Source organism: Hippopotamus amphibius, chromosome 6 (assembly GCF_030028045.1).
Source record: "Hippopotamus amphibius kiboko isolate mHipAmp2 chromosome 6, mHipAmp2.hap2, whole genome shotgun sequence".
Taxonomy (NCBI): Eukaryota; Metazoa; Chordata; class Mammalia; order Artiodactyla; family Hippopotamidae; genus Hippopotamus; species Hippopotamus amphibius.
This window is the reverse complement of record NC_080191.1, coordinates 67,237,369-67,254,598: the sequence shown is the minus strand read 5'-3', so window position 1 is coordinate 67,254,598 and position 17,230 is coordinate 67,237,369. Positions and strand designations below refer to the sequence as shown.

At 32.1% G+C, this 17,230-nt stretch overlaps 1 protein-coding gene across 5 annotated transcripts in view; it reads left to right on the top strand.

Annotated features, from left to right (window-relative positions):
• PHIP (pleckstrin homology domain interacting protein) overlaps positions 1-17,230 on the top strand; it is a 129,863-nt gene that overhangs the window by 96,955 nt on the left and 15,678 nt on the right. For all 5 annotated transcript variants that reach the window (XR_009054225.1, XM_057738027.1, XM_057738028.1 and 2 more), the window contains 11 exons: positions 483-602; positions 2,042-2,149; positions 2,723-2,847; positions 2,978-3,060; positions 6,647-6,758; positions 6,942-7,003; positions 9,182-9,337; positions 10,432-10,552; positions 13,418-13,543; positions 16,541-16,610; positions 16,950-17,003. Coding sequence is in view for 4 of the 5 variants with exons in the window: in XM_057738027.1 (XP_057594010.1) it covers positions 483-602; positions 2,042-2,149; positions 2,723-2,847; positions 2,978-3,060; positions 6,647-6,758; positions 6,942-7,003; positions 9,182-9,337; positions 10,432-10,552; positions 13,418-13,543; positions 16,541-16,610; positions 16,950-17,003 (1,137 nt within the window). In the remaining variant the exon portion in view is untranslated. The remainder of the gene's footprint in view (positions 1-482; positions 603-2,041; positions 2,150-2,722; positions 2,848-2,977; positions 3,061-6,646; positions 6,759-6,941; positions 7,004-9,181; positions 9,338-10,431; positions 10,553-13,417; positions 13,544-16,540; positions 16,611-16,949; positions 17,004-17,230) is intronic.

The following is a 17,230-nucleotide window of genomic DNA, read 5'->3' as shown; positions in this document are numbered from 1 at the left end:
TGGAAACAGTTAGCCTTGTGTATCATGGCACTGCTCAGCCCACATGAGAATATCTTACCTAGTTCTTACTAACATGCTGTGACTAGAATTTTTTAAAATAAAATCTCGAATATGCTTTGGTTTGTTACATGGAATGTTTATGAAACTGATAGAATTTTGAGAGGAAGGGCGAGTACACAGAGCTTATACTTGGGTGTTTATGGGAATATCTTGTCACCTAGTTTTGTTTTGAATATTGTCTGTAGAGCTTTGGTTTATCTAGTTCTTTTTTTATGGAGTGATTTGGAGAGATTAAACGTACCTATACAGCCACTGCTGCCATCTTCCCAGAATAAAGTTTTTAACACTTAAAGTATACATTTTTGTACAATGATCCCTTTCCCCTTTTATTTTTTAAACTACCTTTGTAGTTGTTTTAAAGGACAGATTGATAGATGAATGCTTTGATGATCATACTACTTTATATTGTTTTATACTCTTAGAGATTGGCTGTGGGAGAACTCACAGAAAATGGTTTGACATTAGAAGAATGGTTACCTTCAACGTGGATTACAGATACTCTTCCCCGAAGATGTCCATTTGTGCCACAGATGGGTGATGAGGTATTTTTTAACTTTCAAAAAATATCTTTCGTTTCATTCAAGTAACTTTAAATACTTTTTATAGCTCTTGAACCAGAACTCTAGAAAATTGCAGCAATTTTATAAAGTACCTCATTTTACATATTTGTGGCTATGTATGGAAAAAGGAAAATTGGGAGGAAAGCTTTAATGATAATCTTTTTTTGAGGCTACTGTAAAAATTGCAATAGCAAATTAAATTGTAAGAGAATAGAGGTTTTATTGGCATTTTAAGAACTAGTGTGTATTTTTTAATAAGATTTTATGGTCAGTTTTCTCTTTCCTAAATTAAAACATATTTATATGGTAAAGGAAAAACAAAGTTCAGTATTGTATTTTTATTTAATTTTATTTCATAAAAATATTTTATTTAAATAATTATGATGTTGATAATATGTTTCTTAGATCTTTAAAAAATCTGTTATCTTCAAAATATTTCATTTTTAAGAAAATATGGTTGGCCATCATTTTGGACTATGTTCTTATGAATTTGAAATGAAAATATAAGATATTAGACCAAACTTTTCCACTCAGGAGTTCATGTCTCCTTGTTTTATGCATAAATGTTAAGAGGCAGGGTTATTTGGTGTTCAGTAGACTCACAGTAATAAGTTAGGAATTAAAATAGAGGCTTCTTTAGCAAAGCACCCTAATTAGCAGTAGAAAGTGGCAGGTGGCTGTTGACAGTTAAAAACAGAAAAGGAAAACAAAAACTTTCTAATGCAGGAGTAAGTAACTCTAAAGTTCCAGGCAGCTGGAGCAATAATGATATAATGAATAGAATGAATGTGTGTAGGCTAATGGGTATCCCAAAATATTGCTAAAAACTTAATAGCATTTTTTGAAACTTCCGTAGCATTTTTTAACAAGCTCAACTATATTTTAGTTGTGAGAAGAACACTTGGTGTCAGATTGCTGTATTCACGTACCAGTTCTACAGGGTGGTAGTCAGGAGTCACATAAATTTGACCTCCATAAATGAGGATAAATATATATATGCCTTGCTCTCTTTATAAGGATAAAATACATGTGAAAATATATTTTTCATTTTAAAGTTTTCTGCATTTGTACAAACTGCTCGCTACAAAAGTAGGTGAACAATAAACGTGACTGCTAGTTACAACTTACTTTATTATGCAACATAAATTACTTATTTTGAATGCAAAAATAAAATGGTGAAACCAAAATGCCAAAAAAATAATTGCTTATCCTAACCTCTTAATGTTACTTAGAACGCTTTGGTTATGATTAAGTGACAGTAGGACAGCTTGAGGAAAAGAAGGAAAAAAAAATCAAATTATTAGGATTTCTTTTAGTTTAAAGGACATTAAATTCTCTCTGCACTTTTAGCTGATACCGTGCATCTTGGGTTAAAGGAAATACATTCAAGTTTTAAAATTGTGACTTTATTTACTTTTTAGGTTTATTATTTCCGACAAGGACATGAAGCATATGTTGAAATGGCCCGGAAAAATAAAATTTATAGTATTAATCCCAAAAAACAGCCGTGGCATAAAATGGAACTACGGGTATGATGTTTATAATTTAATAGCTCAAAAAAATGAGATTATAGAGAAAATTGTATTGAATGTTACTGTTTTCACTATAAGAAACTGTATCATGAAGATACCTTTTTTAATTGAAACAATCCAGGGGAGTAAATGATGTTTAATTTTTAAAGAAACATAAGATTGAATTTATATATTCCAGTAGTTTATAAGTTGAGAATAAAATGTAATTATGGTGAGAATTGGACAACATTAACATCCAAGGCAAACTTCATCTTAGTAAATTTGAAAGTATCTCTAGGTTTATCAGCAATACTTTAAAATTATTTACCGGTCTTTGGAACTGTGTTAGAAAATTCTTACTTTAATAAAGTTTTTCTTTTTTCTTTTTTTTTTTCCTTTTATTTCCTCTTTTTTAAGTTGAAATATAACTTGCATACTATAAAATGCACCAGTCCTAATTACACAGCTCAGGATTTTTACACATACACTCAGAGTAAATTAAATATTAAAATGGTAATTTTTTTATTTTTAGCAGTTTATTTTGTGATTTATTTTGTGAAGATGGTTTCTTACTTTCTATATCTTCCTCAGGAACAAGAACTGATGAAAATAGTTGGCATAAAGTATGAAGTGGGATTGCCTACCCTTTGCTGCCTTAAACTTGCTTTTCTAGATCCTGATACTGGTAAACTGACCGGTGGATCATTTACCATGAAGTAAGGACTGTTGAAAGAGGCAATAGTTTCTTAGTGTTGTAGATTATTTTTCAAGATTCAGATAAATTTGAACAACTTTTAGATATTTGTAAGTATGTGACCTAATCAGTTTGTTTCTGTTTGTAATTAGGTACCATGATATGCCTGATGTTATAGACTTCCTAGTCTTGAGACAACAATTTGATGATGCAAAATATAGGCGGTGGAATATAGGTGGGTAATTTATTTAGAAGCTGTAGTTTTTGTTTTACCTAATAAGTGATGTACTATTTTTCATAATTTAGGTAATCAGAGAAATCGTGCAATTTGCCAAATGTTAATAGAAAAGTAAGATATTGTGTCAGGAATTTTGGGGGTTTTTTTGTTTGTTTGTTTTTTGTTTATTAAGAATGAAAATACTTTTAATCTAGGTGATGCTGAAATTTCAAACATTTTTCTCTTGTATATTTCATAACTATGTATAAGATTGTTTGTAGCTATTCCTTTTGCTGTTATATGTGTTGAATTAAATTTTTATCCAAAAGAATTCATGACAATTCAAACGTGAGGCTAAAGAAATCTTCCAGTTAAAAATGTTTAATAATTTGGACTAGGACTAAAACTAGATTGACGTTTTTCTTTTATTGCTTAACTCTGTTAAAATTAAAACTAATACTGTAATCAAGACTTAAAAAAACTTCTAAAATCCTTAAAAGTCTCCAGTCATTTAAGGTACATTAATTTATGTATAGATGGATGTGCTATTTACTAGAGTATTTCAGAATTTCAAACAGGGCCACTGTCATCTTGGAGTAGACTGTGGTGTCTGTATGGCTTATTTGGTTTGAAAAAGCAAATCATTTAATACGGCATCTCATCCCTCCTTCAATGCCATTGGAAGGCCTTACTGTGGTGATTTGTTGTCTCTTGTTTGGTCTTGGTAAACATAGAAATTTACTTGTGTACTGTAAAAAGAAAAATTAGGGAAATGCAAGTCATTAAAATGAGGGACATGGAAGTTATAGAAGAAAATTTACATCCCGTGTACCATGTCCCTGGAAGCTTTGAAAGATGTGTTCCATCAAATAAGGGAGTAAAGAAAAAGACATGGAACCTGTGCAGGAAACAGGAAATTCAGATCAGGAAAGCACCAAAAGGAATTTCCAAATAACAGTCAACACAAGTCTCAGGATAGCACCTGTCTAGCAAGTGTGTAAAACAAATAGTCCAGAAGACATTGTCCTCTAAGAGTGAAATCTTCATGAAAAAAAAAGTGAAACTGATAAATTATCTAACTTGTTTGATTTTGTGGGAAATTATATATTGAAGAGTGTTTTATAGCTTGAGCTGTTAGAGAACATGGAAAGACATAATCATAAATTCAGAGAAAACCAGCCATAAGAAAATGAAGCAATTCTTATACAAGCAAAATTATACAGGAAGGAAATTGTGTACTATTTTGCTCATTAGCAAATAATTTTTATACAGTAGAGTCATGACAAAGGAAAATAGAATATGGGTTAAATAAAATGCACTTACCCTTTATATACAGTTATGTGGAGAGAGGCCAAAACTTAATGTCTAAAATTGATGAGTGAAGAAATAGCTATATACTCACCATTTAGAAAACCACAAGTAAATTCAAGGATAAAGAGTTAAAAGTTCTTCTTGGTTTTAGATATGTCTTTGGTACATATGATTTTTTAAATTATTTACATGTGTTAGTTGATAATAGCAATTTCATCTCTTATTTTGAAGAACATGCATCTGCCAATAAATTGGCAGAACAAATATGAGCAGTCAGAGTCCAGGAATATTCCAGAAATGCACTGACAACCTGCACCGAGAAATGCAGCAAGCATTGGACAAATGAAAGAGATATTTCAAATGGATATATATCAGAATGTTCTCATTTGGATCTTATCATTTTTCTCCCCTAAATTTATAGATTACTGTTTCTTCTGAAGTTAGTACTAGTTAGTCTTCTATTTCTGAAGATATTTAAAAATTGCCATTTAAAATTACATCAGTAATAATTACTTCAGCCTGTCCTCACATATATTTAAAGCTTACTCTGGTAGACTTTTCCTTGCTTAACTTTATTGTCATTATACTACAGTATCAGTCATTGTGGTTAGGCAGACATTATCCTCTTCCTCTTTAGCGTAATGTCATAAGTCTGTGTACATTAGGATTGTAAGAAATAGCTGTATGAAACTCATTATTACATTTACTGTAAGGTGTTGGAGGTGTCAGTAATGCTGTTTATTGGATTCCATAGTAGCTTCTCACTAAGGGTAGTGTCACTAATATGCACCTGAGGAGCAATTAGAGACTCTCAGTCTAGTAATAGATCATGTTTCTCTGTGAACATTGGCTGTTAGAATGCTTGAATTTGAATCTAAATTTGATCCCAGTGCATACCCATTCAAAGTATATATATACACATACATATAACTCAACAACATGCAGTTGTGTTTTGTTAACTTAGCCTGGCTCCAGCTTTCTTTTTTGTCATTAAATTTCTTTTATTTTTTAAAATTCATTTTATGCTATATAGTTGGCCCTCCATATCCATAGGTTCTGCATCCACAGATTCAACCAACCTTGGGTCAGAAATATTCTGAAGGAAAAAATTCCAGAAAGTTCCAAAAAGCAGAACTTGAATTTGCATTATGGTGGCCGTCTATTTACATAGCATTTATAGCTATTTCCATAGCACTTACATTGTATCAGGTATCATAAATAATCTAGAGATGTTTTAAAGTATACAAGATGATGTGCATAGGTTATGTGCAAATATATATCATTCTACATGTGGAAATTGAGCATTCACAGATTTTGGTATCTGCAGGTGTCCTGTAACCAGTCAATCCCCCACAAATGTTGAGGGATGACTATGTATCTTTATAAACTGTTAAATCCTTTTTGGTAAAAAATGAGAAGATAAATGCTTTTTTTTTATGGGTTTGAAAATGAAACTGATTCAGATGAGATTCGTTTGTTTAAAGTCACATGGATAAGTTATTTGAACTCAAATCTTTCAGATCGTAACCTACACTTAACAGTAGAAAAATCACTTAAGTACTGTGAGAAAGGGGAAAGTGTGACAAAAAGGAACGGAATAGTTTACAGATTTCCTATGACACAGGGAAGCTGAGAAGATAGCTTATTAGGGTCTTTGAGGAAAGCAGTTTTCAGTAATATGACAGTAGCTGAATACAATTGGGTAAGGAAAGGGATGTAAGGGGTGCTGTCTGTTTTACAAAGATTAGTTGTTTTTGTTTCTTTTTTATTTGTTTCTGTAGGAAAGGGAAGGTGTTTAGTAACTTAAGGGTGATTGAGTCAAAGGAAGGCAGGTTGGATTTTTTTGGTTTGGTTTGTTTTTAGGCTGGATTCTTAATTGTTGATTAGAGAAACTTCCCTACAGAAAGTAAGAAATTAAAGATAGACTATAAATATTTGTTGGGAAGAAATTGTGTTTCTATTCGAATGAAAAATTTGTGCATAGTCTTAATGATGAATTTAAAGTGCTAGATTGGTAAAAATGTTTAGAGTAAGAGTGAATTTCTCCTTACTGTAATAAAATGTAAAAAATAGTACTGAAAAGTGATGTGTCACACTTCCAGTGTGCTTATTAAATTGCTTTTTCCCTCAATATTGCTGATTTTATTTATTTTGGAATGTGTAGGTCATTTTTCATAGGTCTTTTACAATCATACAGGCAGTTTATATATCTTAAAGGTATACTTTGGAAAAGAGGAGTAACATCAGCAGAGTTTCATTTCAGAGTAATGAGATGGCTTTTATTCTTGTCCAGGTGACCGTTTCAGATCAGTCATAGATGATGCCTGGTGGTTTGGAACAATTGAAAGCCAGGAACCTCTTCAGCCTGAGTACCCTGATAGTTTGTTTCAGTGTTACAATGTTTGGTAAGGAAGTATTGTATTTTTGGTTCAGCCTGACTTGCTTTGAATGTTTTCCCCATCTGTTAATAAAATAATAAAGATACTACTTTTAAACACTGAAGTAATTATTTTTACAATGTAATTTTATTAAAATTGCAGTGCAGTGCTTTGATTTTTATTTAATATAAAGATTTTCCTTTCTTTAAGCTGGGACAATGGAGACACAGAAAAGATGAGTCCGTGGGATATGGAGCTTATACCTAACAATGGTAAGTGTGTGGTTAAGCTTTTTGTGTCTGTATTATGGCGTTAATTTCTTAAACAAAAATCTGATTTGCTAACTTGCAACTACAAAGAGTTCTTAATGAAGACCAAGTAGAAAATATTCATTTCACAAATATGTATTATACACCTGTTGTTGATCTTGGAGGTAAGGGAGGCATAACAGCAAAAAACTTAGACATAATCCTTGCTCACTTGGAATTTGTAGTTTAACAGGGAAGGTTGAAATTAATTACAGCAAAATATGACACTGATTTGCTAATTATTATTCACTCCAGAAGATGAGCACATGTAATCAAAGATATTTTTGTAGCTGCAGCAGAATACATAGAGTACAACGTAATATACTGAGAGTTTGGCTTTTGAGTGAGCCATAGGTTCGTATCCTAGCTCCACTGTCTTCTATCTATATCATCTTGGCAAGTTCCTTTAAGTCTGAAAACTCCAGATTCTTAGGTTTCTGCCTTTGAAACTATGTAAACTAATACTTTCCTTATAAGGGCTGCTGTGAGGATTAAATGATAGCATATGTGTAAAGTGTTTATTATAGAGCCTGACACATGTAGGGACTCAGTGAGTAGGTAATTATAATTAATAATAACTGTCATCTTGCATATGGCCTGACACATTGCCTGTGGATTTGGGAGTTAGCCTTAGGCAGTGAGTAGGACATCTTCCTAGAACTGAGATAAGACCAGTGTGGCTGAAGCCTGGTGATTGCGTTTTCTTTGCATTTTGTTGCCCGTTTTTGTTTCAATTTAAAAAATATACAACACACACAGTTGTATATGCCTAAAAAGGTTTCAAAGGATATATTCCATATTATTAATGATCATTTACAAAGGGTGGGGATATGAGGACTTCCACAAATTATCTTTTACATTATTCTGTATTTGGTTTTTTTAATAGTATTTTACTTTAACCATCAGATAAGAATAAAGAATTTAAAAAGCAAAAAGGAAAAAATACCTGAATTGTAACATAGTAGAAATAATCATTTATAAATGGAATTCATCACTAGTTACTGTATTCTAAAAAATCTGAGGAAGAATAACATGGAAAAAGTAAGCCCAATCTGATAAATCTTAGAAATGAGAAAATGGTCATGCTGATTTTGTTCAAGACTGATTTTTTCTAGAAATTATCACTTTGCGATACCAATACCAATAATGTCTTTTTCATCTCACTGCTAAATTAGAGCTGTTTAAAATATCTTAACTTGTAAATCTGTTACGTGGCTTATGTTCTGGTTTTATTTCTCTCCTTTGTGAAGGTTTGAATTTGAATTCACATCAGACTATTGTAAATATGAGAGAAATGAAACTAATCGATGCTGTAATGCCTGGGGTATTTCTTGAAATGAATTAGTGACAGTAATATACTACTTGTTTCCTACCTAAATATATTGCTGGGCTAAGGGGGTGGTTTTTGTTATTTTTGTTCTATTTGGATAGACATGCATATGCACTCATAGAGTTTAATTACATTTTGGGACGAGGAGAAATTTTGTAAACAAATAGTAGCATATTTCCAAACATTTCTCTCATGAAGTCTAGTTCAAAGAAGAAAATTGCTTGGCAGATTTGTAGTTTTTATGTCACCACCACCCCCTAATGATTCTCTTAAGTTAAAGATTCAGGCGTGCAAAAAGCGTACCTTCATCATTTAAGAGCAAAAAGGCATAAGAATCATCTGTCAGTATTCATAATTCTCTCTGTTCCTACATTTTAAAAAACTGAGGCTTTGATTGAAGGATTTCTGGAAGAATACCACTTTTGTTCAGTTTCACCTGGTGTGTTTTATCAAAGTAAATATGGAGATTATATATTATGAAATGACTCAGAAAACTTTTAAATTTGCATCATTTTATAAGAATACTTTCTCCTTCACCTGTAACTGATAATAGAGCAAGTTGTAAGGTATAATTTTGGAGATGTAATTATATGCTCATCCAGAGAATTATGAAATTAATGTTTTAAAGAATAAATTTTAGGGACCCCTGAAACATACTTTCCTTTAATGAAAATAAAGAATATACTTACCAAATCTTTACAAAATTATGCTTTAATTTTATAACAGTATCAACTAATTTCTAAAGATAACCTAAATATTAGTAAATTACCACATATTTTCCACTAAATCTGATTTCTTTCTTTGCATTTCAGCTGTATTTCCTGAAGAACTAGGTACCAGTGTTCCTTTAACTGATGTTGAATGCAGATCATTGATCTATAAGCCTCTTGATGGCGAATGGGGTTCCAATCCCAGGGATGAAGAATGTGAAAGAATTGTTACAGGAATAAACCAGTTGATGACACTAGGTAAATAATAGTAACACATGAGTATAGATAGAGAAAGTTGCCAGAAAGCAAAGGAAAGGAAAAATATTATTATACAAGAAAAATTTGTTTCCACAATATCATAAGTCAGTGTTTTCAAACATTTTTAAGTGATATTTTTTAATGTGATTTTACACAGGACTCAGATATCTAAAACAGTTCTGAATGAGGCTACTGTAGCTGAATTTCAGAGTGAGGGACCCCAGAAAAGCCCAGCGATACTGCTGAAAAATTTAGATCCTCCAAAACCTAATTTTAAAACCTTTGACATACTCAAGCTGACATGATGTGAATTGAAAGAGGAGGGCTGAAAGCTGAATTATATGGGTAGCTATGTACCAGTTTTCCTCTTAACTTGATATACATATAAACAATAGAATATTTGTGAAGGGTGGGGAGAGAGTATATGAACTGCTTTGCTTTATTTAAACAAAGAAAAAAAAGAACAATGACCACAAAGCGTGATTATCTGAAGTCTTGGTACCCCAAATAACTAAACTAGTGGGGTGGTTTGTATTAACCTATACTTTCAGTAAGAATCAGCTTTAAAAGAGTCTAAGGGAGAAATTAACATGAATAAGAGCTGAAGATATTGGAGATACATATTGGATGATATTTTCATCTGAAGTCTTTTAAAAGATGGCAACACTTAAGATAGTATCTGAGACAATAATTTATATAAGTAATTTTAGTAGTTAAGTAAATTTAGTAATTATGTCAAAACACATAACTGTCGAACACATAACATATAGATTCAGAAATGGCCTGGTTTTAATTATAGAAATATATGTGGATGTTCTTTAATAGGTCAGATTTATGTATTGTCTGTTACCTCTTTTCTTCTAAGGAATCTATAAGTAACACATATTCCTAGAATTTTGCAGTATAAATGTAGACGTAATAAAAAGTGAGACTGTGTTAGCTAAACTGTACGTATTTTCTGTCAAAAGATGGTGGTAGACTAATGGTTATGTGGAGTAGAACTTAAGGCTTAAAGGCTTAATTCAAGCAGAATTGTGAAGTATTTTAAGCAATACAAAAATAAATTTATAAACTTACTTGTTTCTTTATCTTAGATATTGCTTCAGCATTTGTGGCCCCTGTGGATCTGCAAGCCTATCCCATGTATTGCACTGTAGTGGCATATCCAACGGATTTAAGTACAATTAAACAAAGACTGGAAAACAGGTTTTACAGGTTAGAACCATTTGCTGTAGCTACTACCAAAAGAAAGCTAAGTGATTCTTTCACCCTTTTACTGATTCTCTGTAGCAGTGTTTCTCAAACTTTAACGAGCATGCAGATCACCTTGGGGATCTAGTTAAAATGCAGAATCTGGTAGTATGTTAAGAGTAGGACCTGAGAGTCTGCATTTCTAACAAGTTCCCAGTGATGCTGGTGCTGCTGGGCTGTAGACCACGCTTAGAAACGAATATGAATTGATGGTCACTGTCTTTGTATCGTATTTTATGAAGCAGTCCAACATGTTTTATTTTCTCCTAGATATCACACTGAAATATTTGTTCATGGATTTTTCATAGAATAATACTAAAAATTGTGTGTTCTCTTATTTACCTTAAAAGTACTTCTGAAAAATGAAATTAGGAAAATTTGGGGTACTTTTTATAGTTGTAGTTTAGTTTGAAATGTAAGTAGAGTTTAAAAAAGAAGTAGTTTCGGTTAATTTGCCTCTGCTGGTTAACAATTTTGATAAGCATTGCGTTCTAATCTTGGGCAGGCTTTGTAGGTTTATTGCTGAGATTAAGTCCATTGTTTTCACATAATGAAATCATACTTTTAGCTTTCACATTTCTTGTGACTTGCTTAGCAAGCCCAGCAACATTTTAACTTTAATATTGCATTAAAACTGTATTTTTGTGACCAGTTTTATATTCCTGCAATTCTTTACACTACTATTTACTTTAACTTAGGGAATTTTTTAATCATATTTTGTATTCACATTTTTCTGTGTAACATGTGTCTTTAGTTCTTTTTAGTACTTCAATTATAATTCTAATTTGGTACTATGTGTACCTGGCACTGAAAACACCATTGTTATTCCTTACTGACTAAGGTAGGGTTTCTCAAAAAGCGTTACTGACATTTAGGGCTGGAAAATTCTTCATTATGAGGGGCTGTCCTATGCCTAGGTCTACTGTTAAGTGCCAATAGCAGCCCCTAGTTGTAAAAGCCAGAAATGTCTCCAGACATTGCCAAATGTCTCCTGCTGGGTAGAGTTGCTTCACTGAGAACCTCTTGGAATAAAGAAAACTAAGATATTGGACTTCACATTCTGATCTTGTTAGCTGTTTCTGCTGCTGCTTCGTTAATATTTGTAAAAAGCATTGAGATGAGGAGGAAATCACCTGTGATATGTGCCTCCCAGCCATCTTCCTCTTGAAGCATATTTCTTTAAGTAAATTATTTTTAACATTACGTGTTAAAAGTTTAAGGGAGGAAATGGAGAAGAAATTTAACTGTATCCTTATTTCTTTCCAGGCCCCTAAGTGGTTAAACTTTAGGAGTTACACGTAGTGTAACAAGACATGGGAGGATGAAAGGGAGAGAAAGAGTTGTTTTCTACCCACTAGTAGTTGGACTACATCTAGAAAGATAAACTTCTGCCATCTCCCACCATTGTTAAAAATAAACTTTCTCTTAGAAATACTGCTCACATGAGAATTGCTAAAGTGTACTGTATTTCAGTATACATTACAGCTTAATTAGGCTTTTTGGCATTAACCTAGCTTAGTAGCCAATTTAGGAAAAAATCTTTTGGAACAGAATGCTTACACAAATTAGAAACAGACTGATTTTTAACCAGATATTGTAGTTACAGACCTGAGATATGTTCTTATTTCATAATAATGATGCCTTCATGTGCTGTTTCACTGTTTCACACTTTCATGCTTCTCTACTCATTGGCTTCAGACTTCTTACAGTTTATAGTTTTTCTCTTTGATACCTCTAGTTCAGTCTTAAACCGCTATCAGTTTGCCCTGCTAATATTAAATCTTCATGCCTTATTTTACACAAAGTTTCAGTAGGGTACCCTGAAAATGGCCTGTGCTTCTTTTATTAGAATGAGCCTTGTAAATGTTATTGGAAATGCACAGAGGCTTTTCTGTATGCTTCTGTATCCACAATTATATACAATTTCTTTAAAATTCCATATAATTGTTTTCTGTTCACACATCAGTAATGGTTTCTGAGTATTTTCTTCCTTATCATCTTAAGTTGGATGATGTTCTAGAAGTTGTCTTTGGATTTTTCTATAGTTACTGAAATAAAATAATAAAACACCGAAAATTTAGTACAGTTGACTCTTGAACAACTGCACGGGTCCACTTATATGCGGCTTTTTTTCAGTACATACATACTTGTAGTACTACGTGATCCGTGGTTGATTGAATCCATGGATGCAGAACCTCGGATACAGAGAGCCAACTCTAAAGTTGTACTCAAATTTTACACTGCAAGGAGGGTCAGTGCCCCTACCTCCCCCATTGTTCAAGGATCAACTGTATTGTCAATTTAGTGTGAAAAAATTTTTTCTTCATTTAGTTAGGTTTCTTAGTAAACTAACATGTTCATCACGTTTTTATATTTTTGTATCTCATAAGTAGGCTATTAGTTAGCTTTTCATTTTCAAACAGTAATAGAATTAAATTGAAATTGCTTGTTTTTTTTTATGTAAAAGTCAGATATGCTCATTAACCAAAAAATGGCACCATACATGAAAGGAATATGTAAAGCAAAAACTAAAACTCTACTGTTTATCTCCTCCTGCTGCCCTCCTTATTGATAGTCTCTCTCCCTAAAACAAGGCCCTGTTTATAGTCTAATGTGTCTAATCCAGACATTTTCTATGCCAGTACATAATGTTGCTACTCTTTTTTCCCCCTAACTCAAATGAGGTTCTCTTGTTTTGAAAGCAGCTTTTTAAGGTGCGAGTTTTGTAATTAAGACTACAGTTAAAAAGTCAGAACGTCTTGGTTTTAAAATGTGTGTATGTATTTTGAGTATAAACAGATTAATAAGACTTCTGCATTTTGTTTAAAGGCGAGTTTCTTCCCTAATGTGGGAAGTTCGATATATAGAGCATAATACACGAACATTTAATGAGCCTGGAAGCCCTATTGTGAAATCTGCTAAATTTGTGACTGATCTTCTTCTACATTTTATAAAGTAAGTTATATTTCCACACTTAATTATATTATTGTAATAATTAATAGCAGTATTTTAAAATGTAAAGTGTCAAAATGTAGAATACAATCATTTTTTATTATACATCATTTCACATGCTGTGCTATAAACATAGTTCCACTCAAAATAGGAAGCATATGTCTGTCTAAAGCGACGTTTAGTTCATTGTCTGATAATAATTACTAAATCATAAGATTGTATTACAGTTGTGTTCTGCAATTAAAGTAAGAAAATATGGGTCTTTCTCTAAATCCAGTGTTGGATAATAATAATAGCAAGCTTGTATTGAATGTGTAATGTTTTACCTAAATTAGCTCTTCTAAGTCAAATAAAAATCTTACAGATGGGAGAGATCATTATCTGGAATTTACAGTTAAGGAAATTGTATCTTTTAGAGGTTAACTTGTTTAATTTTCACAGTAAATAAGAGTCTGCCATTTGAGTGGAGAACCTTTCATCTTAACGTTGTATTGCCCCTGTCAAGTTCATGAACAGGTATTCAAATAGGTCAGCAGGAAACCGAATTTAACTTTCAAGGTTTTCTTCTTCAAAGTCAAGTTTACTTCCTCATTCATTAATCCCATACCAAGAGGGATAACTACAACTTCTTAAGACAGCAGGACTTTTATTTGTGTCTTATGGATTTTATGTATTCATGGAATGAATCATATATTTTATATAAAATACAGCTCTGAATTCATATTAAGGTAATTTATACTGGATAATTTCTCATTAAGAGGAGAATAGGGTATTTTCTAATTTAAGCTTAAATATTCACCTGTAATCAGCTTCCATTTTTACATGAAGAGATTATGGATGCTTTTTTTTTTTTTTAATACCATCTCCAGCTTCATTCTTATCAGTCAGCATAATCATAGGGTCCCTTTTCTTGGTGCGAGGTGGGTTTATGTTTGTTTGTTTTGCTAAGGGACGTAGGTAATTACATATAAATAACCACCAAATATAAAAAAATATATAAAAATGAATATTGAAAACTACCAACGAAAATTAGTAAGATAAACTTTATGCCCTTCCTCTACCTTTTTAAAAGAAATCTGTTGCCTTCCAAGTTGTTTCGGGGCTGTTATTGCTAAGCTTTTGCTGCTTTTCAGTAAAATTGGTAATCAAGAATTAATAATCAAGGTAATAAAACTTACCCTTGGAAAACTGTTTATATAACTTGGTTGTAAAAGTTTGTAATATCCTAACTATAAAGTTTTGATAGTTAAAAATCTGTAATTTTGTATTTTTATGTATGTTATGTATATCTATTTTTCCAAAGAGATAGGAATCAATAAAATCACGACAGTAAATTCATATTTTAGTGAAATAGTTTATATGAAACGATTATTTTTGCATTTGGTATAATCTATAGAATTGTATTTCTTTCAAATAGTTATTTTGAAATGCCTTATAAGAACAGATTAAAATAAAATAATAAAGTATTTATATTATATATATCTAAAAGTAAATCCCTGGCATTTTTTAGAGGTATATAATTTGTTAAAAACCATTTTTAGCTGACTTTTCAGGATGTTTGATATGTCTTGAAATTTTGGTAATTGTACTTTTTAATTAAGTTATTTACCCAAGTTATTTCAAGCAATAGATGTATACACAGTATTGTAGTAGATACTTGAAGATAGAAAGAAATGTATAATTATCCTCTTAATATGGTTTTTATAGGGTAGATAAATCTGTAAGGAACTATAATATAAGGAAAAAGTAAAGAGAGTTTGCATGAATGTTTAGATGAAGGATAGGGTCACTTCTGGCTATAAGGGTGGGATTTCAGGTACAGGGAGAAGTATGTTAAGATGTTATGGACAAGATAGATACTGATTCAAAAGTTAGATGAAAGAAAAGCCATTCCAGGGATGAAGAATGGCATGAGGGAGGAAGGTAAAGATTTGTTAAGGGAGTGGAGTAATTGAAATCAGGTGAAGTAGAGAGTACATGAGCAGAAGTAATAGGGATACAGTGTGCTAAACTCGGGTTTGGACCATATTGTGGAGGCCTCAAATGCTGATCTGAGGAACTATACTAAAATATGAGCATGAGGAGCAAGAGGCTGTTGCAAAGTTTTTTTCATGAGAATAGCATGATGCTTGCTGTGCCTTAAAAATATTAATTTGACTGCCGTGGCTAATGTTAACCAATTGGGAAGAGACAGAAAGCAAGGGGCTGTTGAAATTATTTTAATATGAGAATAACATGATGCAAATTGCCTTAAAATATTAATTTGACTATAAATTGACTTCTACAGCTGACCAAATAAGAGGTGATGAAGGCTTAATTTATGGAAGTGAGAAAGAAGCAAATTCCAAGAGATTTTGAAGGTAGAATCATAGAACGTGACCAATGACTGAGTTTATAAGGAGAAGGCAAGGGAAGGAATAGTGAAAAACCATGCATTACTGTGAGAATGGTTAAAAAAAAAGTTAAAAAGAAAAGGGAGGAAGAGTGGGAAATGGCAGGTTTAGACATGCAGAATTTTAGATGGTGGCAGGAATCTCAGGAGAAGAGTCAGACCAAATTATAGTAATTTGGAGTTCATTAACACAGATAAACTGCAAATATATAAGATTATCTGGGCAAAAGGTATAGCAGCTGGCTAAGGACAAAATTTTAGGGAATGCCTACATTTAAGAATAAAAGGAAGAAGGAATTAGAAGACAGGAGGTATACTAGCTATCCCTTGTAGACTGAAGAATGAAGGAAGGCATTCCAGGCACAGCAGTGACCTGAGCAAAACCTGGGAGATGGGAATTGGGCTTGGTGTAATGAAATAGGCCAAAGTGGAGGCCTCACATGGAGTGGAGGGGCAGGGGCAGATGTGTTTGCATAGGGTTTTGAAGTCAACTGATGAAGAAGCCTTCAACTTCAAGTTTTATCTTAAAATCTTCTTTTAGTAACAGGTTTAAAGGACAAAAATCTCATGACTCCAATCTTGTATACTAACATTTCCTTGTTATTTAGGGATCAGACTTGTTATAACATAATTCCACTCTACAATTCAATGAAGAAGAAAGTTTTGTCTGACTCCGAGGTACTTAACATTTCATTATGATTACTACATTTGTTCCATATATAAAAAGAAATTTACACATAGTAGTTTTCAGATAAATGCTGTTAAGAAAATTATTTTTGCCTAATGCTGTGGTTAACTTTTAAAAAAAAAAGATTCAAAATTGTCTTGTTATAATTACAATTTTTTTTAATGGTGGGTGGATGGTAGACTCTTTAATGAGTCAATAAAGTGTTCCAGCATCATGTATATACTTTGGGTTTTCCAAAATGTAAAGGAGATAATTGGTATTAAAAAAAAACTATAGGATATAGTGAAACCTAGAATATTTTATGAATCTGATAAATTCTTGCTTCAAAGGAAGAAGAGAAAGAAGACACTGATGTGCCAGGAACTTCTACCCGGAAAAGGAAGGTAATAAGTTTTTTGTTTTAACAGAAGTACTTTATATGAATTAAAATGTATTGAGCATTTTTTATTCTTAGTATTTTTAAAGACACATTAAGTATTACTTTCTGATCAGTTTCCATCACAAAAATGCGTGGTTTTCAGAACTAAGTGAATGATGTTTTCCTTTATTTGAATTGCTGTATATTACCTAATTATCCAAGATTAAAAATAAAAATTTTATTATATGTATT